The sequence below is a fragment of the Condylura cristata genome, unplaced genomic scaffold, assembly GCF_000260355.1.
Source record: "Condylura cristata isolate star-nosed mole 26May11 unplaced genomic scaffold, ConCri1.0 scaffold00033, whole genome shotgun sequence".
Classification (NCBI taxonomy): Eukaryota; Metazoa; Chordata; class Mammalia; order Eulipotyphla; family Talpidae; genus Condylura; species Condylura cristata.
The window spans coordinates 15,762,805-15,784,645 of NW_004567134.1; the positions used below are offsets into that span (position 1 = coordinate 15,762,805).

The 21,841-nt window shown below is 54.0% G+C and overlaps 1 protein-coding gene across 2 annotated transcripts; it reads right to left on the reverse strand.

Annotated features, from left to right (window-relative positions):
- Window positions 1-938: 938 nt before the first annotated feature.
- Window positions 939-17,871, reverse strand: SLC6A1 (solute carrier family 6 (neurotransmitter transporter), member 1). Of its 2 annotated transcripts, XM_012732189.1 has the most exons (15): window positions 17,813-17,871; window positions 16,434-16,763; window positions 15,958-16,089; window positions 15,337-15,437; window positions 14,562-14,671; window positions 13,637-13,769; window positions 10,635-10,769; window positions 10,326-10,429; window positions 9,916-10,040; window positions 8,603-8,715; window positions 8,144-8,275; window positions 6,741-6,843; window positions 5,623-5,723; window positions 4,611-4,778; window positions 2,852-3,187 (listed from the first exon to the last, which is right to left on the reverse strand). In XM_012732189.1, exons 2-15 carry the CDS (start codon window positions 16,669-16,671, stop codon window positions 3,083-3,085), a joined length of 1,800 nt encoding a protein of 599 aa, XP_012587643.1. In that variant the 5' UTR covers window positions 16,672-16,763; window positions 17,813-17,871; the 3' UTR covers window positions 2,852-3,082. The 2 variants fall into 2 exon arrangements, with proteins under 2 accessions (XP_004692432.1, XP_012587643.1); XM_004692375.2 differs by lacking the exon at window positions 17,813-17,871 and having other exon boundaries at window positions 939-3,187.
- Window positions 17,872-21,841: the final 3,970 nt, after the last annotated feature.

A 21,841-nucleotide genomic window follows, 5' to 3' on the forward strand; every position in this document is an offset into this window, starting at 1 on the left:
GTTTGCCAATAAAAAGGCCGGGACCTTGCTCTTGAGCAGCATCCTCATTATGTAGCCTGTCCCGTGACTCTCGTTTTTTTATCAGCGTGGTGCTGCCCGACCCAACAGCGGCACAAGGCGTGAATGTGGGTGAGCGCCAGAGGTGGCCCTTTCTACCTCTCCAATGTTTTCTAAAGGTTTAAAAGTAAGTATTTTGAGGAGTGACCCAATGAATAAATGTCACCATTAACCCAACGTGCTCTCCCACTGCCTAGGTTTTCGGTGTAGATTCAGTTTGACACACGACGGCGAACCGGGAACAGTGGCCAGAGGAACAGAGAATGAAGCCCAGCTGCTCCACGGTGGGAGCAGAGCAAGAGCTTTGTTAGAGAAATAGGCCAGCTCCTGCCAGCAGCCAGCAGGCTGAGATTTATGTGAGGACAGATGAAGAGGCAGGGTCGCCCCTGCAGGGGGGTCCCGAAGGAGGCCTCCCGTTCAGTGGCTGTCACACGGGGTTCGTCCAGCGGTGTCGGGCTTTGGGTCTACGGTGGCTTTGGTCATGCAGTTTCTACTGGTGGCTTGGGACTTTCACTCAAATATGCTTTCGATGCTGTTTTGAGCCTGTCCACCGTGACGTGATGCTCTGGTGTTTCCTTCCTGTTAGACCTCCTCCAGGGCCCGGTACCGAATGCCTGTCAAGGGTTAACTCCTCATGTTGACCACATCAAAGCCGCCCAGCTTGCTGAAAGTCCCACACCGCACTGGGCACTCAGTCATTTCCTAGTCACTCAGCCAAATTTTTTGCAGGGTCCAGCTCCCTCTCACTGGATTTTGAGACTGAGTATCCCTCTCTTCCGGGGTGGGGGTGGGGGGTGGGGAGAAGCAGTTGCGTGTGTGTTGTATGGATGAAAAGGGCCATTGTGTCCCCACCCCAAAAAAGGAGAGCTTGCCACTGGAACTCATAGAACCTTTATTATTTTTCCTCTAGATTCTTAGAAACATACATAACGCCCGTGCTTTAGCCATGACACCATTTATAGACATTTAAAATGCATCTTCATTTATAAATATTTTACATTTGGTCCATAGAACAGATAGTTTTACTAAATAATACTGTATTTTCTTTTAAAACAGGCTCTGTATATAGTTTGAATATGTATATATTACATATATCTTTTAATATAGAGATAGATTTACTTGGTGTTCTGAGAATAAACCCTTATTGCAAAAAAAAAAAAAAGCATATATGATAATACAGTATCTTTCCCTTCCCCCAGGGCAAATACTAAAAAAAGTTACACATATTCACAGTTCTCACAGTAATTGTACATCACATCATATTGTGCTATATAAGTAGGTTTGGATGGAAATCAGTTAAGGGATTTCTTGCCAAACATCTCACTTAGATTCGCTTACAAACATCAAATACACTGCATTTGTCTGAGAGAGACTCGGTCTTAGTTTCACATTGAAGAACAAAGAGAAAAGTTATAAGTCTTCCTGCCCTTATGCTAGAGGAATTCACACAGGATGGGGGTGGGGCCGTGAGATAGGGTTCTTTTCATTCTAAACGCTAGAATTGAACAATACATACGCTGTGTGATCATGGATTTACCAGCTGGCACTGGGGATGCTTTAGCAATGAGACTATTTTACAGATGACCACAGATGACGCCTTAGGTTTCCTACACAATAGCAGAGGAGACATGTCTACCACGTGTGAGGATGAAAATACAGGTGTGTGCAGCTACATGGGTACACGTACTTTGTGGGATTTATCCTCTACGATAATGTGCTTAATATTCTGAGGGTGATACCTTATTGCAAGAACTGGTGTGTGCTGGTCACTTTCAGATGAGAATGACAAGAGATTAAAAAACAGTCACAGTTATTCACCATCGTTATTAAGGATTAGTCATAAAACACAGCTTGTGAGCTAACTAGCTAAGGAGCTACAGGGGAAAACATAGGGTTTGCTACATGGGAACCCATCTTCCCGGCGAATGAGAACACTGAGTTCCTGCAGCTTGCAAGGAACGGCCTTCACCCTATTTGCTCCCGACACCGCAGAGCCCGATTCCAGAAAGGAAGAGACAGTGCTTCCCGCGGAAGGGGTTTCATCTCAGCAGCATTTGGGGGGTTCATGCTCGCTCCTCAGTTAGTAGGCTGGGTAGACTCCAGTGGCAGTGAGCGAGCAGCTGCCAGCTGCGGAATTTCGAGAAGGTGAGAAGTGGCAGCTTTGACCAGGGGCGGCAGTGAGGGAGAAGAGGGAGCCCGAAGGATACCTGACACCAACAGAACTGGACAGCCTGTGAGAAACGGGCTCCTGTTGAGGGAATATCCCCATGGACCCCCAGGCCCCCAGAACGGCCATCTGAAAGCTCGATTGTGCTCATGGCAGCTTCCTGGTGGCGGGGCGCTGCTGAAAGGGTGGCGACTAGGCCAGGGACCCCATAACAGCCTGGCAAGGCGGGGGCAGCCGGGCCAGAGCTGCACACGCAGCCCAGTGGGGTGCAGAGGGCTGGGGCAGCAGCCCTGGGGGGCCGACTGAGGTCCTGGGGCGTGGTTTTGTCAAGCTGCCTCGGGAAGGAGAAAACCACGAAAAGAAAATCCGGCTAAGCTTCGGCTGGCCCCTTGCTGCTGGAGAGAAAGCTCCCCCCGGGAATCCCGTTATACAAAACGCCCTTTCCATGTGCACAGAGTAGGTTCCATCAGAACTAAACTCCTGCAAAGTCCAAGGTAACAGTCATGGGTTTCGGCAGTAAAAGAACAGTCGGGAACACGACTAAAAGCCGGAGCGTGCGGCCTCGCCGAGTCACGCTCACTGGCGGGATAAAATGATCTACTTGGCAGTCACAAAGGCCGATTGCTTGATGCCTACGGGGCCTGAATTGAAAAGGTCACCAGCCCGAGGGTGCATCCCTGTCTGTGGCGGGGCCCACCGGGGTGTGACTGTCCCCCACCTCCCCTCTCTGCGTGGTGATGGTGTCTGGACTCGCCACTCGAGGTAGGTTGAGACAGACGGTATCTTCAGACATCAAGTGGTGGTCACTGCAGCCAGGTGGGGGGTGAGAGTGCCGGCTCGGCGGGCCGCCCCACACCCCTAGATGTAGGCCTCTTTGCTGGCTGAGCCACTGGCCTGGGGCTGCTCCGGACCATTCTCGGGGCGCACGATGTCTTCGCTGGGCTGGATCATGACCTGGATGCGCTGTGGGCACCAGGAGAATGGGAGCTGGGGTGAGAGTGGCCCCTGCACCGCCCCCCTCAAGTCTCTCCTGTCTGCCTTGACTTCAAACTGCTGCCACATGCCAACCAGGCTCCCCAGCTCCAGAGCCTGTGCCCCTCCCTGGCCCAAGCCACGGCTCCTCTCACTTGGGCTACTGCAGACCAGCCCCGCCCCCTCCACCTCTCTCACTTCTCTCTCTTCCCAACGCAGCCAGCGGATTATCTAAAGCCTAGTGCGATAACGTCCCTCAGCTCACATTTGAGCAACGTCCCACAGCCCAAGCTGTTCCAGCTCTGACACCTCAACTTGGGGTCCCCCCTCACCCTGTCACGCCCCCTCCCGCCCCCGGTCACACTGGTTTCCCCACGGCACCTCATGCAGGCGAGGCAGGTAGGTGGTCTTGTTTTGGTGTTAGCTCCTCAGGGGGACCCTCTCAATGCTCCCTAAACCTCCCTCCCACCTAATTTTTGTCCCGAGAACTCACCCTCACTGGCAGACTTTCCTAGTTACTTGTTATCTTCTACCACTAGAATGGAAGCTCCACGAGGGTGGGACTTTTGCCTGTTTCGTGCCCCAGCACAGACATCAGTGTCTAGCACACAGCAGGTGTCCAACACACATTTACTGAATGGATGTAATTGCCACTGCCTTCTCTGCGCACATCCCTCAACCCTGCCCCACCAGACACACCCTGCCCTTTCCTGCCACAGGGCCTTTGCACGAGCTGTGGTCTCCGCTCCAGCACGCCCCTCTGCCTCTCTAAGGTCTGACCCGCTCGGCAGCAGCTCATGAGAAATGAGAATAACCTGGAGATGGAAGCAGGGCCTGAGAGCCCCAACTCTGCTAGTAATTTACTGCAAGGGATGGGCCAGGGGTTTTCCTGCTTGGCCTCAGTTTCCCCATCAGTGAAATGAGACCAGCCCGGAGCACACAAACCCAACCTCTTCATCCCACTCTGTTTTCTTTATGCAGCCCCCTTCCTCTGGCTCTGGTGAGACTACAAGGTATCACTTGGTGGGAAAGAAGGTCTGAGACTCACCGGTGCAGGGCCTCTGGGCTACAGCGCTCACATTCTCAGTCTCTACCCCTCTCATTTCTTACCACCCCACCTGCACCTCCCCCCCCTCTGCTCTCCAGGCACAATGCTCAGTTATACCCCTGGGCTCGGCACATGCTTCCCATCCTCTTCCAGGGACAGTCGTTCTTCTCCTACTTGTAACTCTAGTCAGCCTTAGTCCCCCGGTTGCTGCCTCCTCTTCCTGGAAGCCTTTCCTAACTGTCATCACCCCTGTCACGATGCAGCATAACACTCTGCTGTCACTGGCATGGACTTCGCCGGTCTCCCTGCTAGACCGTAGGCTCCCCGAGGGGAGGGGGACACATGCCGCAAGGTGAAGGGACTTACCTGCTTCAGGGAGCCCTTTAAGGTGAGGAACATGTAGGCCATGTACCCGGGGATGAGGACCATGGAAGACAGAGCCATGAGCCAGCCCACGCCCTGGCCCCATTTGGGGAAAACATAGCTCCCCATGGTGAGAGGAGTCATCTGCACTGCGCTGAAAATGAACACACCCTGGAGAGGCGAAGGAGAGGCAGTCAGGCCCACACTGGACAGCCAGGACCCTTCCTCAGACCGTGATGTCCACTGCTCTCCGCCCCCACCCTGAGGCTGACCCTCAGCATCTCGGGAATCCTGCACCCAAGGCCACTGCTGGTCCAGGAGGCACCTTTGGGCACAGCGGGGAAGGACCTTTCCGGGAGGACCAGGAGCAAAAGGAGCCCTCCCTGTGAGCACTCGCAGAAAGGAGCACCTTCCTAGACTGTCAGGTTGAAGGAGGCGCTCTCACTGGGCGGAACACTAGTAAAAGGCATCCTCTCTGGAAGGACTGATAAGAGGTGGTTTCTCTGGGAGGACCAAGAGAAAAAGGCGTGTTCTCCACGTTAACCTGCTTGGCAAGCAAAACAAGGTTGGATGTCTGCCCCCAGCTTGGGAGTGGTTGACTGTTCAGGAGACATATACCAGGGCCCAGCCCTAACAAGGACTTGGGGCAGCCTCTCTGCCTGGGTCTGCTCTGTCTGTTTCCTCCTGCAGAAGGGAATGAGGGCTGCAGGGAGTGCCACCCCCCCCCCCGACGCCCAGATGATCTGGGCTTCACCGTCAGGCCACCTGATTTGGGTGGATGCTGCTGGCTGCGTGATCTCAGGGCCTCTGTGGGGCCACTGTCTATTTTGCTTAGATTTTTCAGGATTGAGTAATGTACCACACAGGGTGCGGATGCCCAGAAATGGGAAGCAGCAGGACACAGGCAATGGGGCCTCTCCTGCCCACCTTTGCTTGCAGAAGCTTCTCTCTGGGCCTGAGCTGCCCGGGGCCTGGTCTAGCCTCTCCCTAACCGGGCCACTCAAGCCTCACTCACCGCCACGATGATCGGGGTGAAGAAGGACCAGCAGAGCTTCCACCAGATGCAGGGCCGGGAGCCGACCATCTCTTGGATGTTGTCATAGAATCGGTTAACACCTGTGATATGGGGGTAAGAACAGGCAGGATGGATGCATTGGGGGGCGCTGCAGGTTCAGAGCCCCAACTGGCCCTTCTCGCTCAGTCACCTCACCTCCCTGAGTCACAGCTTGTCTGTAATGTGTGGCCTGTGCCCCGGGCGCTCAGTCTCTAGGTAACCAAAACCCCAAACAAGTGGGTTTTTGTGGGAAACCAAGTCACCTGAACATGAAAACATCTACGCACCAAACTCATGACACATGTCCCTGTTACTCTCAACATCCCCCCTCCACCTCTATTTGCCAGGCCTTTGAAGTCTGGCCGAGCAGGGGACTGTCCCCCTGATCTGACACTAAGCAACTGGCCACCGCTTGCACGGAACTGCAAACTGCAGAAAAGGGCAGGTGTTGTCAAGTTTAGGAGAGTGAGGCTGGGCACGTAAGCAGAGTCACTGGCCGGGAGGCCCTGCCAGCGTCAGGCCAGTTAGGAAGTCAGGAGGGACAGTGACGAGAAGGGCGGATGGCAAGGGATGCAGAGGACAGCGTGACTATCTTGGACGAAGGGGGCCCCCGAGAACATGCCCTTCAAGCAGTGGTGGCTGTGGTGATGCGCAGGGAGGACTTTTGGTAACTACCACGCAGTGGGGGCTAGAAACCAAGGCAACGACATCAGCAAATGACCGTTCCCTTCCTTGTTCGAAGGCAGCGCGCCACTTTTAATTACAGCCCCATCTTGTTATCTGCAACTTCGTGGTTTTTTTTTTCCCTGCAGTGTTGATTTTACTTCCCCAAGGAAAAAAGAAGCTTTTTCACCCCCATATTTAGCAAGAAATTTCAACTCCCATTTAAGTGAGTTAACTTGACTCTTCTTACGGGGTCTTCTAAACAAGAGGCCTCCTGCCTTGATGTCACTGAATTGTTGAGGATGGAAGAAATTCATCAGTGGGGGGGTTGATGGTTGTATCTGATGCATGATGAGGGAGGCAAGGAAAAATGGATGAATGAATGAGGGAGAGAAAGGGAGGGGCTTGATGCTCACCGTAAAACCAAGAAATGGAGACACATTCAAAGAAAACGAGGAACAGCAGGCTCATGCCACTGGCAGAGTAGTAATCAAACAGCTTGAAGACATAAATGCCCCCCTGCAGGAGAAAATGAGGTGAGGATGGTCCCCTTCCCAGGGGCACCCCGTACACAGGGGTGTGGGCTTGGAGTCTGAGGTTGGGGTGGGTTTCAACGCAGCAAGAGAACTTGAGAGCAGGTGACCGGAAGCACCACGAGACCATGGATGTGGCCATCAACTCCTGGGCTGGGGAGAGAGAGCCTAGCTGGCAGAGGGGGCCGCTGCGGGGGCAGAGCACACAATAGATGGAGAGAGTCATCTTCCTACAGTGCTGAACAGTCATGTGTCTCCCCTGCTTAAAATCCGGCATCGCTTAAGCAAAACCATAACACAGTACACAGATGAGTAGAGTAAAATAAATAAAATAACAAAATAAAATCCAAACGACTTGGCCTGTCATGTCCTGCATGATCTGGTTCAATACCCACCACTGACCAACCAGCCCCTCACTCTACCTATACAGTAAGCTCTCGCCCTGCCCATTCTGACCCCAGGGCCTTTGCACCTGCTGTCATTGTTTCCCCAGCTAGATCTTCCTCTGGCTGACTCTTCTTCATCATCTGAGCCTCAGGTCAAATATCACTTTCTCAGAGGACTGCCCCTCACGGCTCTGAGGTGATCTCCCTCAAATTCCCCCTGGTCACTCTCTGTGACCATTATCCTGTTTTCTTATGACATTTAAGGATTTAATTTGTATGTCAGTCTTGTCCACCTAAATGTAAGCTCTAGAAGTGTTGCCAGGCCCAAAGCAGAGCAGGTGTTCAGGGACGGGGAGAGAAGGAACCCAAATTCTGAGTCTGAACTGTATAAGGACCTGGGAGTGGTTTGGCAGATCTGAAATCAGCTCCTCTGGGCTGCGGGCTGCGCTCTTGGCTTCAGGGTCATTTATAATCACTGCACAATGTGTCGTTTCCCTGTATGTCTTCTGACTCGATGCGGGGGTGGGGGGGGCTTGCAGGCAGAGGGTATTGCTCATTAAAGTTGATAGAAAAAGAAAAGTGGGGTGGTGTCTGCGTCAGATGCCCACTCTGGTTTGACTGTCCAGCCAGCCTCTCTTCTGCACCTCGGTCCCTGCAGCGCCTCCTAGGAGCAGCCCCTGATAGCCCAGGTAGGACCAGGGCTGCACGCTCTAGCTCTGTCCTCTCTTCTAGCCAGTGTCTAGCAACTTGGGAACTGCTGGAGGGCAGCCCCTTCGGGCTTGCCGCTGTGTGTGCAGGGTGTGGAGCGCCACGGGTGATGAAGGTGGTTAGGGCAAGTCCGGCGAGGAAGACCTGGGAGTGGGCCTGGGGCAGACCACACCAGGGGTCGACTGTGCTCACCTGGGTGATGTTAGACAGGCCAATCAGGTAAGAGATGATGCAGACGGCAGCGATGAAGAGCTCCCTGCGGTTGCGGAGGAGTCTGGGGTACTCGTCCACCAGGGCGGTGATGAAGCCCTCCACGGTGCAGAACTTCGGGGGGATGGAGGTCAGCCCCTGCCGCCGCCCCCAACCCCAGCACCCCCAAGCCTGACCATGGTACAGCAGGGCCAATGGAGCCCCAGGATTTGAGCCCGATTCTGCCTGTGCCACCCCCTGTGACCTCAGGAGTCCTTCCCCTTCGGCCATCAGGCACCCCATCTGGAAAATGGGGACAATGAGCTGTCATGTGAAGAACACCTTAAGGGGTGAAACTCTCTGCCATCTCCTGGGGCCTCAGGCAGTGACCTCCTCTCCCTGCTTGCTCCCAGCCCGCTGAGCCTGAATGGGGGGCTCCTGAAGGTGCCAGGGGGTCCTCACCTGGCTGTCAATGCCCAGCATCAGAAGCATGGAGAAGAAGAGGATGGCCCAGAGGGGAGAGATGGGCAGCTGGGTCACAGCTTCTGGGTATGCCAAGAAGGCCAGTCCAGGGCCTGGGGAGGGAAGGGCAGAAGAGAAAGAAAAACATCAATGGGCACTAAGCACCTTCTAAGCAGAGCACTAAGTACTCAGCAAACCCAGCACAGTACCCACTTCTAAGTTTCATTGCAGTTCATCTTTGGAGAAACCTTTCAGGTGAGTGCTGCCATTTCCAGACAGAGCAACAGAGTGTGGGGGAAGCTGCAGGCTGGGGTTCAGAGGCAGGGGCACCCGTAAGATGAGATGAGGGGCTGAGGTGGCCTGGCCTGCGGTGGGGATGGTGCAGGGGCAGAGTCAGCCAGCTGGGGAGGTGCCTGGGAGGCAGTGCTTAGGTATTAGTTTGAAGTGAAGGCAGGGGAGGGGGAGGGGCCAGCGTGACTCTGGGCTTCTGGCCTGGGCACTGGATGGGGGGACTTTTTGCTACAACAAGGAGTGCAGGAGAGGAGAGGCCTGAAGAGAACACGGCTGTGTTTGAGTGCCTGTGTGGGAAGGTATTTGAGAGGTCAGGGACCACCTGGGGGTCTGGCTCTGAAAAGGAGGGTGCTCTGGAATTCCAGAGAAATGAGAAGTGGGGCCGCCCTAGTAGGAGCAGTCAGGACCAGTGCACAATGTATTCCTTTCCCTCCACCTGCCCAATTCCCATAATAGGTGGGGACACGTCACGCTGCTACCTGGAGCCCCTGCTCTGTCATGCAGCCAGAGGCCCCCTCCTATCTCCTGGCTCAAGGGAAGGGGTGCAGCATTTCCTTCGGGCCTGTGGCCTTTATGTGGGTGTGGTGAGCAGAGAGGGTACAATCCCCCGGTGAGAACACTTTTGGAACTGGCACACAGCCCTGACTTGAGAGCCTTGCGTCAGGGAGCGAGTCTGAGTTGGACCAGAGTTTCCATTCCAAGGGGGGCAGAGTGGCCTAGGATGGTGCCAGCTTATACCAGCCATCTCCACTTGCACCCCTGCCAGCTATGAGTGCTGGTCAGGTGACATAAGGGAGCCTGTTTCCTCATCTGTGAAATGGGCTGGCTAGCATCTACTGGGGTGCTGGGAGGACTCGGGACTCTATCCCCTGTAGCACGTTTACTGCCTGCCTGACACATAGTAATAACCCGTGTGGGCAAGTCACATGATGACGACCACCAGGACCACAGCTGCCAGCTCAGTGAGCCCCTCCTGACCCCCCTACCAGCCCCCCACCGGCCCCTCCTGGGGTGGAGCTGACCTGAGGCTGCCACATCAGCAATGGACCTCTTGGTGACATGGGCCATGAAACCCACAATGGAGAAGATGACAAACCCTGCGAACATGCTGGTGCAGGAATTGATGCAGCAGACAATGATGGAATCCCTGCGGAGGAGGGGCCAGGTCAAGGCGGGTGGGGTGGCAGGAAGGTGGATAAGTGGGCAAGGGTTAGTGTGTCCACCCCAGGGGCCTGGGCTGGGCAGAACCCAAACACCAAAAGGGCTGGGCGCAGTCAGGAGTGGAGAAAGGCCAGGGGCGTGGCCTTTCAGGGGCGTGGCCTTTCAGGGGCGTGGCCTTTCAGGGGCGTGGCCTTTCAGGGGCGTGGCCTTTCAGGGGCGTGGCCTTGCAGGGGCGTGGCCTTGCAGGAATGGCACTCAGTTGCTCTGGCACCTGTACACATTGTTGTGGAAAGAGTTGTAGCTCCCCAGAGCAATCAAGGACCCCAGGCCCAGCCCATAGGAGAAGAAGATCTGGGTAGCAGCGTCCAGCCACACCTACGGGCAGAATCATAAAAAAACGGTTAAAATTATAATCATAGTCACCGCACTCCGTGGCCTTTTTCATCCGCTGGCCTGCTCTATGGGGAAATCTCCTCAGGTTACATTTGAGGGTCAAAGAGGAGCAGTAATTTCTCCTACAGCTGCTAAACGGTGGCTCAGGGCTCAAGTGTGGGCCGGATCCAAGCCGAGGTCCACTCACCTCTGAGTCAGACAGCTTGCGGAAGTTGGGCGTGATGTAGAAGAGGATGCCCTCCCGGGCGCCGGGCAGCGTCACTCCACGGAAGAACAGGATGATCAACATGATGTAGGGATACGTGGCTGAGAAGTAGACCACCTGGAGAAAGTGGGCCTCGCAGTCAGTGTGTGCCCTGGTGGACCCAAAGCTGACCCTTCCCCAATTCATCTGCCACTAGATGTGTTGTTCAGGACCTGTTCCTCTTCCTCCAAGGAACACCCCAGGTTCCTAACCTGCTCTAAAGTCTGAACCAACCGCCCTAGTGCCTAGTGTTTCCTTTTCCCTTCCCCTTCTATATTTTTGAGAACTTCCGTTCAAATTATTCAAGTAACGCATGTGCCAGGACAATTTTTAAATTATATACGAACACACACTAAGTTCCCTTCAATGACTCCTAGAATGTAAGTTACACAGGGAAAGGCCTCATTTGATTCATTTCTCTTTTTTCCAAGAGCCTAGAAGAGTCCATGATTTACAGTAGAGACTCAATAAATGCCTAGCAAGCACTTCGATGCATGAAATATTAATGTATTAATGTTCCCCTTGTGAGACTTTTTTGCATATATGATCACATTTCTATGCAAAATGAGGTTCCAATTATGTATCTGCCTTTTCATTTCATGTTTAAAGTTAAAAAACAAAGTACACATCACTTAGTTTCTTGTTTTGTTTACTACACATTATTCTATTATCTCATAAAATATGACTTTTAATGAAACAACACAATCTCTGCAGAGATTCCACTATCCTTTTTGAAGTTTTTCCTAAAACATTCCATTTGGGTTACTTTCAATTTCATGTGACTCTAAATGATACTACGGAGTACTCTTGACTATAAAACTTTACCGACTGCAGTGGCAGAACTCTCAGAGAAGATTGCTAGAAGAGGAATTGTAGAGTCAAAAGGAATAAACCTCCCAAAGGCTTTGGCCCCATGTCGTCTCAATCCCTTCAGAAGCTGAACTGGGTCTAACATCACACAGCTTGCTTTATTCACCAAGGTGCCAATACTGAGTGCCATAATTCAGAAAATTATTTTTTGCCAATTTAACACTCAAAAGACTGATGTCATTGTTTGAAGTTGTATTTCTTTGCTCACTCGTGTGAAAGAGCAATTTTCACGTTCAATGCTCTCTTTATCTCAGAGTCTGAGGTGACAGTCTCCTCATCAGCATGCATTGTCCTCTGGGTTATTTCCTTTCTCTGGCCTGATTGTGAGACTCTGCTGGGCTAAGAAAAGCAGCCAGAACTGGTAGAAAACCCACTGTACTTGAAATTAGAAAACAAAAATTCAAAACCATTTCTGTTACCTACAGGTTGTGCAACATGGGGTCAATTTCTTACCCTCTTGCTTTTTCTTACCTACGAAATGGTATAATCAACCTACTACTCAGAGATTCTGGTGGACGAGGACATACAACGTGCTTGATGCATCTGTCTAGGTCTCGCTTTTTTGCAACGTGTCCTCCATGCTCAGAATATAAAAGGTACACAGTAGGTGTTCAGTAGGTGCTTATTGCTGGACTTATTGATTCCCTCAAACAATGTAGTAACAGGCCCTACTCTCATCCACCAAGTAGCCAGTCTCCTCATCTGGAAGGAATTCTAGATACCATCTCAAAAAATTAACTGGGTACTGAGATTGAGCACCGAGACGTGCTGAACACTACGCCACAGTGCTTCATAGGTTATCCCCCTCGTGTGTGACACCCTCATAAGGTACTATTATTATACCCACTTAACAGATGAGGAGCCTGAGGTCCAGAGGTCCCAGCACACATGACTAGGAACCAGAGAACTGAGATTCAACTTCAGCAGTGTCCCTTCCAAGGTCCCTAGGCTACCTTCTCTGCTTCTTAAAGGTGGCTGGGCGGCTCCCACCTCCTCTTGCCTGCCTTGCTGAGGAACAGAGCAGAGATGTTTTGACCAGCGTGGGACCTGGGAACCCACTGAGTCCCGAACTGCCATGTGACTGAAAGAGGGCAGCCTTCCACCAGTGTGTCTGTGCGCAGGGTGGCATTCATAAGGTTCTTCTCCTCACATCAGCTTCTCAGCTAGTCTGAATCTCCCCGGATGACCCACACGACCCTGCCTCCAGCCTGACTCAAATCCCCTGGCTCGAATCCCTTGGCTCCCTAACTTGCTGTAAGACCTCACATGTCTGCCCACCGGGCTTCCTTCAGGCCAGGACGAGGGGACCCAATTATCTTCTGCCCCCAGAATCCTGAGGTGGGGTTTGAAGGGAGACAGCGATGGGGGTGAAGCCAGTTATCTTCTCCTTGTTTGGATTTCCACCTCCCCAGACACCCCGGGCTGGACACCCCAGTTTGCATTGGCCGATAATAAAGACAAAAGCAATCACAAGGCCCCTTGTTAGCTACTGAGTTCTTTGCAAAAGCACCATCTCATTTTGATCCTCATAAAAAAAAAATAAAACAAAACAGCAGATGAGTCCCGTTTTACTGAGGTAGAAACAGAATCCGAGAGGCAGAGTGACTAGAACAAGGTCACACAGCCAAGTAAGTTGCTGAGCTGGGTTCTGAATTCAGGACCGTCCCAATACAATGCCTGAGCTCTGAACCACCCACTGAGCCATCTCTGTCACTCCCTCAAAGCCGGGAGGTCGTCTCAGGACCCAACACCCAGAATGAGACTTGCTAGGAGCTGATGCTCCAGGGAAGCCTGTTCAGCCCTTGAGGGACATTTGCCCTCTCGCTGCACTGGCCCTGGGGGAATGAAAGGCCTGACCAGGAGCCTGGCACTGTGCTAAGGGTCTGCCCTACACTGTTTCCTTTAACCCTCACCATTGCCCAGGAGATAGGTCATGTCATTATTCTCATTTTCCAGGAAAGGAAACAGAGGCTGAGAGAGAGTCCAGGGACTGCTGAAGGCAAGGCTGGGTGGGACTCTTGTGGGGTACAGACTCCCTGGTCAGGGGAAAACCCACCTCTGTGCTCCCTCCTTACCTTTCCAGTCCAGCCAACGCCCTTCCAGATACAGAAGTACACGAGGACCCAGGCAATGGCCAGGGTGATGGCCAGGGGCCAGCGGATCTGACCTGGCTTATCCAGTCCATCTGTCATCTGATGCATGTTGCGCCTGGGTACCAACGAGGGACAGTCAGAGGTGAGCAGAGGCTGCAGTGACCTGAGGGTGCCCAGGCACAGACACAAGTGACATCCTCCACGGACATCAGTGATCATTAAGATCCAAGAGCCGCTGGGGTCTGCTGGGCCCCTTATATGAATCAGTGAAAGCACTCTTGGCTCAAAACCCTGTCAGTGCCTCAAAACCCTCATCTCAGCCACTGTCATTGCTCCCCCAGATGGCTGCAGCGGCCTCCTGCCTGGACCCTCCCCTTCACTACTCTCTGCCCTACTCCAGCCGCGGGATCCTTCTAAACTGCCAGTCTCCTCATGTCTCCTGTGTAAAGGAAGGCAGTGATGCCTTCTGTGGTGTCAGAATGCGTCTGCCTCTGCAAGTCCTTGGAGAGCTGGCCGCTGCTTCTCTGTCCTCTCTGTCCACACTGCAGCCCCTCAAACTCTCATCACCCACTATCTACTCCTCCCGCTTCCTGGCCTTTCTCAGGCTTGTGCTCACCGGCACTGGTTTATCCTGAGACGCCTCCGGGGCCCCCCAGCCTCCTCTGCGTCCCTCCTCTGAGCACTGGTCACCTGGGCTTGCCACCACCTGCCTGCTTGCTTGGCCAGACCAGCGTGCGGGAGGTGTTTGAGTCTGCTGTCTGCATCTCAGTTTTGGTACCAAGGGTCGTATCGTTCATGTCTCGGGACCTGGATTACAGCCCAGCCCACATCTCCACAGACAGCCTGCACCTGCTTCTCCCATCCCCCTTTGAGGGGGCCTGTCCCCCACGGATGGGCCCCGACTCACTCCCAGAACTCCACCACGGCGCTGGTCATGTTGGTGGTGTTGGCGATGCTGTAGTTGGAGAAGCAGCGGTCTGTGTTCCAGGGGTTGTCACACTGCTTCCACGGCAGCGTCTGCAGGACAGAAGCACAGGCAAGCTGCAGGAGCGCCCTGGGGGCTCCCTGCCCAGCCCACCACCCTCTTCTCCGTCACCTCTCGTCTCCCCTCCCCACCAGCTCGGGAAAGGCCGGCTGTGTGAGCCCCGTGTTAGAGAACAGACAGGCACGGCTACTTGCTCAAGGCCACACAGCATGGCTGAAACCTGAACCTCAATTTTTTCACTTTCCAAGCTGGCCCATAGGTCATGTGCGTTCATCCTGGGACCAAGCCCCAGGCGTGCAGCCCTGGCAAGAAACCTCTCACTTCCCCTGTGTGTGCTCATGCTAACAATAAATGTCTGCAGTGTTCATTACGGGCTCATTTCCAAACTCTTCATAAACTTGACCTTTACTCCTTGATCCTCAAACAATCCTATGAGGTTCTACTTTCACAAAGGAAGGCACCGAGGCTCAGAGAGGTTAAGTCTCTTTCCTGAAGTTGCACAGCTGGTGTACAGTAGGGTCAAGATTTGACGCAGCCTTCTGGGTCCACCCGGAATGGGCGAACAATGCCACATTCACAGGGGACCAGCCAGGTACCAACTGCCTGACTTGTGGGGAGACAAGGGCGAGGAGGACAAGCCACATGTGCAGACTGTGGTCCCAGAGCGCAGACAGTGGGCGGGTCCAGGGCCGCTCACCGTGGTGAAGGAGTTGTACAGGTAGTAGATGGCCCAGGAGATGATGACGATGTAGTAGATGTTGAGCCAGAAGGACAGCACAGCAGCGGCGAGGCCCACACCTGGGGGGAGAGGGAGTCATTCGGGACAGTGAGCAGACCTGCCGGCACGCGCGCTGTTTCCCACCAGCCGCCTGGCTGGATGCTGGCGAGAGGCAGGGACTTGGTCAAGGTCAACACGGGAGGCCAGGGAGGAGGCCAGGATGTGCCGTGTGGGCCCGGCATGGCTGGGGCTGCGGCAAGCATGAGGCTTGGCCTTGCCACTCACCTGGGTGTCAGGCACGGCCCCACTGAGCGTCAAGTACTGAGCGGGAAGCAAAGTCACTCCCAGCACTTGTGGGGAGAGAGGCAGACCGTACGGGGTGGGTGACGGTGGGCAGCCTCCGGAGTGGGTCCTCCTCTCTACCGCCTATGTTCTAGGTGTCTATGTTCATTTTGGCCGGAAGCCACTTGCTGGGGAGGGCAGCATCAGCTCAGGCTGTGCTGGGCAGGCCGCTTCCCCCACGGGCAGGGCCTTGAGAAGACTCCCGAGGTTCTGTGGGCAGGAGCACCGCCACCCCCCACAGCCCCACTCTGGACTTACCCTTGAACATGGGGGCTAGCTTCCATACCCCCAGGCCCCCGATGGAGGTGTACTGGCCCAGGGAGCACTCCAGCAGGAAGAGCGGGACCCCCGCAAAGATGAGCGTCAAGAAGTAGGGGATCAGGAAGGCCCCTGGGGGTTGAGGAGCAAGAGGCTCATGAGCTTTGGAGGAGGTCCGGAGGGGGCACCAGAGCAGGGTCTTCTGGGGTCCTTATGTCACACCTCAAAAGCTGTACCCACATGCAAGGCTCAAGCTATATCCCCAGCACTTTGCCAAATGAAGAGGCCAGCCCTTTGCCAAATGAAGAGGCCAGCCCCCAAGTGTCATGGCTGACCCGTGGGAATCCTTTGATAATAAGAAAAGAGAAAGCGGGGCTCTCTGGAGTCTTTAGGGAACATTTTCCCTGAGGTAGCCTCAGAAAAGCCCCCCGTGGCACACTTTCCATGGGGAACGGGCTGAGCTGGGAGGCACCTACCGCCGCCGTTCTTCCCGCAGAGATAGGGGAACCGCCAGACGTTGCCCAGGCCGATGGCGTAGCCCACACAGGACATGAGAAAGTCGAAGCGGCCCTTCCACGTGTCCCGGTCAGGAAGGTCTCCCGCCTTCTTCTGCACCTTGACCACCAGGGTTTTGGGCTTGTCGTTGGCCACGGGGGCCTCGCTGACCTCCGTGGAGATCTGCCCGTCAGCCACCTTGCTGCCATTGGCCGCCATGTCTCGGAGTTTGGACGCAGGAGTCCTGGCAGGTGGACGTGTGACGTCGGCCCCCGTCCACGTGGACAGCAGCTTTGCGGCTCAGGGTCACCCTGGGAGGACAGAGCAGGGCATGACGGGCACAGACAGGCGGCAAGAGCCTGGAGTGGCCCCAAAAGAACAGAGACAAAGTGAGCCCACAAACCAACCAGGGGCCCCGCAGGCTGTCCAGAGAGGGAGGCGTCTTGTTTGCAGAGACGGGTGAGAGGATGACTAGCTTCAGCTGCCCACCTGGGCCAAGTGCCCTTCCTCATATGTCCTGCTCGAAGGAGAAACCGGGACAACGAACTTCCATGCGGAAGTAGGAAGTGCTCCTCCTCTTTGCTTCCCAGGATGCAGTTAGATGTTTCACCCCCTGAGGCTGTAACGGCTGCAGGGGTTAGGCAGGGGCGGGCCTTGATGTGTGGTTGCACAGGGGCATCTCTGGGGGCAGGGGTGGGGACACACAGGTTCTGATGAGGGAAGCCCACTTTACCACTCTCAAGCTGTGTGGCTTTGAGTAAACTCAACTTCTCTGAGCTCCACTCTGTCTCTGGAGGACGATGCTAGTATGTCCTCACCAGATTGCTGTTGTTCGCTCATTCATTGGGGGACCCGGTGCCTGGCACATGGTGAGATTTTGCCATCTCACCAGCAGTTCCTCAGGCTGGCTGGGAACTTCCTAAGGACACTGTTCCCAGGTCCCTCCCCCAAGGAGCTGCATCAGAATCTCTAGGAGACAACCTGGATCCTTCCTATACGTCTAACCGATTCCTCAAAAACACTCATGTGCCAGGAGCCCAGGCCTAGTCCTCTGTCCAGTTTTTAGATGACCTCTCTGACCTTTGGTCACCCCGAGATGTGCCACTGCCTTTCGAGTTCCAGAGACATGAGGGGTAAAAGGGAGCGTGAGAATGGACCTGGTTCAAATCTCCGGGCCACCCTTTAGCAGGGGAGTGGCCCTACTTCGATTGCTCTAGCTCAGTTTCCCCATTTGTAAAGTAGGGAGAATCCAAGCTGTAGAACAGTGGTCAGGAGGAACTGCAGTGGTGCAGGAATGCTTTTCCCTGACCAGGGTGGAAAGAGCTCCACGAACAGCTATTATTTTGGTTGCTGATGTTACCTGAGGGTGTTCTGGGAGGTCAGCTCCAGAGAGGCGCCCTCTGCAACCGGCTGGGAGCCTACAAAGCAGAGGACAGCAGGGACAGTGAATGGGCAGCTGGCAGCCAAAGGGGGCCCTGGGCAGAGATGAGGGGGTGCAGGAAGCCCTGCGGGGCCCCAGCCGCGAACACAGGGTGCCCATGCAGTGTGGCACTGGCCCCGGGGCTGGTCACATGCGGGTGGGGGGGCGGTCGCCCTCGGCAGTGTAGGGTGGGCTGAGGGCTACGTGAGGAAGATGTCCCATAATGTTACCAGCAGGAAATGACGTCAAACAGGGGTGGCAGGTCCCCGAGTGTCCCCGGGAGCCAACCAACACAGCCGCTTCCCCCGTCCCTCCAAATGTGCAGGAATGTTGTAAAAGAGCACGTGATAAGAATGTGGGGGAGAGCCCCAAGTTTGGTGGCACGAGAAAAGCAGACTTCAAAAAAGTTTACTTTCGGCCCTCCCTGGTGGCGCAGTGGGTTAAAGCACAGCACTGAGAAGCTGAAGCCACTTCAGCATGAGTTCGATCCCCGCCTGCCCCGGAGGTGACCACATGGCGCAGCAGACCTCTCCTGGCCCGCCCGCTGCTCCCCTCAGCAGTGGACTTCGTAGATCTGCCTATTCTGCTCCCCACTCTGCCTCTGGTGAATCCTCTCACCCTCTGCATCTCTGGCCTGTACCCCAGTTCTGTATGAATAAATAAATCTTTAAAAAAAAAGTTTACTTTCATATGATTCTGTTTGTCCCCCACTCTCAATTTATTCATTAAAAGAAATAACTAAAACACCAGAACATGATATTATAGTCACAGTGATTCAAATCTAAGGGACTTCTGTTTTCTTTGTACTTTTCTGGATCCCTATAATGTTCTACACACTAAATAAACAAGCAAACAAACAACTAAATAAAACCCAGAATAAACTTACAGAACCCTCAGAGCAAACAGGGACACGTGAAGCACTGCTGTGTGGGCGCCCAGCTGTGGCACTGAGCCAAGCGATGCGGTGTGGCACCCGCCCGTGGCGTCCTCCCTTGGCTCTGTCCCCACGGGGGTCTGCTGTGCACTCACTCTCCAGCCCTTCACACACAACCCCCAGTACCAAACACCACTGTCTCTGCCTAGAGTGCTTGGAGAACCAGACGCCTTCGGACAATCTAAGTCTACTGCCACCCTGCTTCCTGTTCCCAAAGCCGACCCAGCGGCTTGTCTTGGATGCCCGTCTAGATCCTGGCCTGGGCATGGCACCATCAGAGGGCACTCTGGACTCTGGCAAAGACAGCCTTTCAGCACCAGGAACGGCAGGCGGCAAGAGACAGCAGGCTCTGTGGTTGACCAGGGAGCCTTGACATATGCAGAGAGCAGCCGCAGGAGAGAGGAAAGTTCCAGTGGCGGCCCTGGACACCGCCAGTCTTTCAAAAGGACACACCTGACTGTCTCAAGCTACCATTCTGGGCTCCAGCCACCATATCTGTTCAAAACGATCCAATCATCTGGCAGCAGGACCATCAGCTGACCCAGGCTAACCCATCCAAGCTCCTTCCCTGAGAGTCTGGTCTGGAAAGAGGCCCATGGCACCCTGGGACCACTCCCGAAGCCATCTTGTGCTCACCAGAGGGAGCTGGTCTGCCGAGGAGGAAGGAAACTAGGGATCAAAAGGAGAGTCGTGAAGACATTCTATGTTCTATGTTCCAAGCTTTCTTAAGACTGGCTATGCTCCTGCTCTTGGAGTTTACAAAACATCCCCATAGTTGTAAAAGAAGTTCCCTGTTGTTGCCGACACAGGCTCACGGGTGCCCACCAGTCCTGTTGTGGCTCTCTGTCTTTTCCACCACTGGACCAAGTGCTCAGGAAGGTCAGGGGCCTGAGGGACAACCACTCCTGGCCTCCACTCTGAGTCCACTTGAGACTCTAGCCGAACTGAAATCCGCCTGGACTTCTGACACTGGGGCCAAGCACAGTCACCTGCCACCACCCAGTGGGTAGGCGGGGCCACAGAGCATGTTCACAAGGGTGAAACTTGGCCTGCGTGTTCTTGAAGAAACCACCCAATATCTACAGGGAGGGAGATGGGAAGAGGGGAAGCAGGGCCCAATTCACGGGTTTATTTGATGGTCTTCCCACACGCCTTCTGCCACACTCAGAATCTGACCGGAAGAGCTCACCCAGTGGCAGACACACTGCCATCCCACAATACGGGAGTCAATGCCCGTGATTTCCCTAGGGAGAGCCCCTCCTTTCCACACATGTGGGTGGATGATGGCCAGCCACAGAAAGTCACAGATGAACTATGGCTATGGCTTCCCGGTGGATACCGAGTGGGGAGGCTAAATCTTACAGCCCCAGTTCCTGACAGGCACTGGGCGAATGACTTCCCTTCTTTGATTCTCGTCTGTGAATTGGGGAAACAGTACCACGTTCTCATAGAGCTGCAGTGAAAAGGCACTGACGTCATGTGAAGAATATGAAATAGAGAGCCTGGCTCAAAGTCGGCTTTGGAAACCTCAGCTGTGTCATCACTGCAATTGTTATCACTGTGGATGGCGGGTTCTGAGCTGTGTTCAGAACTTCCCAGAAGGTCAAGAAATGATAATAGTAAGAAGAAGAATCGCAGCTCTCATTGATCGAGGGCTTTGTTTTTCAGGCTCTTCAGCATCTTTCAGTAATTTCAAAAGCCCAGTGGAAGTCATCTGTCTACTCACCAGGGAGAATACTAGCTCATAAAAATGTCAAGTCGCTTCGCTTTGGGCCCTCTCTTTTTACAACTGAGTGGTTCAGCAGATCATCCTGGGCTGGTAGAAGCTGGGAGTGTGCATTCGTGCGTGCGGTTGATTAAAGAAAGAATTAGTCTGCAATGAAGAAGGGCTGGTAAAGAAAAGAGATCCAAAATAGTGAGCAGCTGGGCAGCAAAGAACAGAGGCAGCCTATGGGTGCAGAACTTGGACCTCGGGTGGAAGTGGAAGGCTCCTGCAGCCGCATTATCACGCTGGCTACCAAGGGCAGCTCAGGGAATGTGAATTCCTGACACCAGCTGCGTGAGCTGCAGCACAAAGAAAGCACAGGCACGTGCAAGTTCACAGCCAGGGAACTCGGCTGTCTTTCTAGAAATCTCATGATCTCTGAGGCGAAAGGAACCTTTGGCCAGTTGTTAGTTCCGCTTTCCTGAAACAGGCTTCTAAAGATGCAGCTTGGGGACCATCTGGGCGGCTCTGCCAGAGCAGGAGGCTACAGGCTCACATCTGCAAGGCCGCCCCTGAGTCCCTTTCTGGGGGTGCCAGCGAGCAGAGTGGGTGGGAGCACGTGTCTCACCACCTCCTGGCTGCAGGCATTATTCCAAGGCCTTCCTCCAGAGTCTTCCAGCACTTCCTCTCCAGAAGACAATATCCTGCAGCCTGACTGGCTCTGGGTTCCGCCAGGTCCTGAGTCTGTCAGCCTTCACCGAGGGAAGGCACCTTTCACAGGGCACTGATAATGCGCAGCCACACTGAGGAGTCCAGTTTCCACTCACCTGCTCACCCCTTTATCCACGCAACCAGCATTTGTTGAGCACATGCAACGTGCTGAAATGACAAGGAGATGTTTTTCTGCATGTCTGGGGTTCAGAACACACCCTGGGCACCAGGCTTGAATCAGTGAACTAGCAGATGCCAACAGAGAGATCCCATTGTATACAGACTTGCTGATGGCCCAGTGTGTACATTAGTAAAGTCAAGCCTGACCTTGACAAGGTCGCAACCTTGTCAGAAGGAGAGAAGCTCTACCTGTGGTTAATCACGATACCCAGAGATTATCACTGGGCATGATCAGTGCTGCCAGAGTGTATGAACAAGACACTGCAGGCCTTAGAGGAATGAATGAATTCAGCGAGAGAAGGTATCCCAATGGAGGGGACATTTTGAAGGCTGAATCGGTGTTCATCAGACTGAAACAAAAAAAGTAGGCTTGGAAGGTCAGTGTGTGCAGGTCCCCAGGTTAAGGAACTTGGGGGTCAGTGACAGAGACAGGACAGGG

Excerpts from the sequence above, each read along its gene's own strand:
- SLC6A1 (XM_004692375.2), bottom strand. The coding sequence starts at position 16,671 with ATGGCGGCCAATGGCAGCAAGGTGGCTGACGGGCAGATCTCCACGGAG. Across the intron at positions 10,430-10,634 it reads GCAAGCTGTCTGACTCAGAG|GTGTGGCTGGACGCTGCTAC; the intron begins GTGAGTGGACCT and ends TTCTGCCCGTAG. Across the intron at positions 8,276-8,602 it reads TGCTGGGCATTGACAGCCAG|TTCTGCACCGTGGAGGGCTT; the intron begins GTGAGGACCCCC and ends ATCCCCCCGAAG.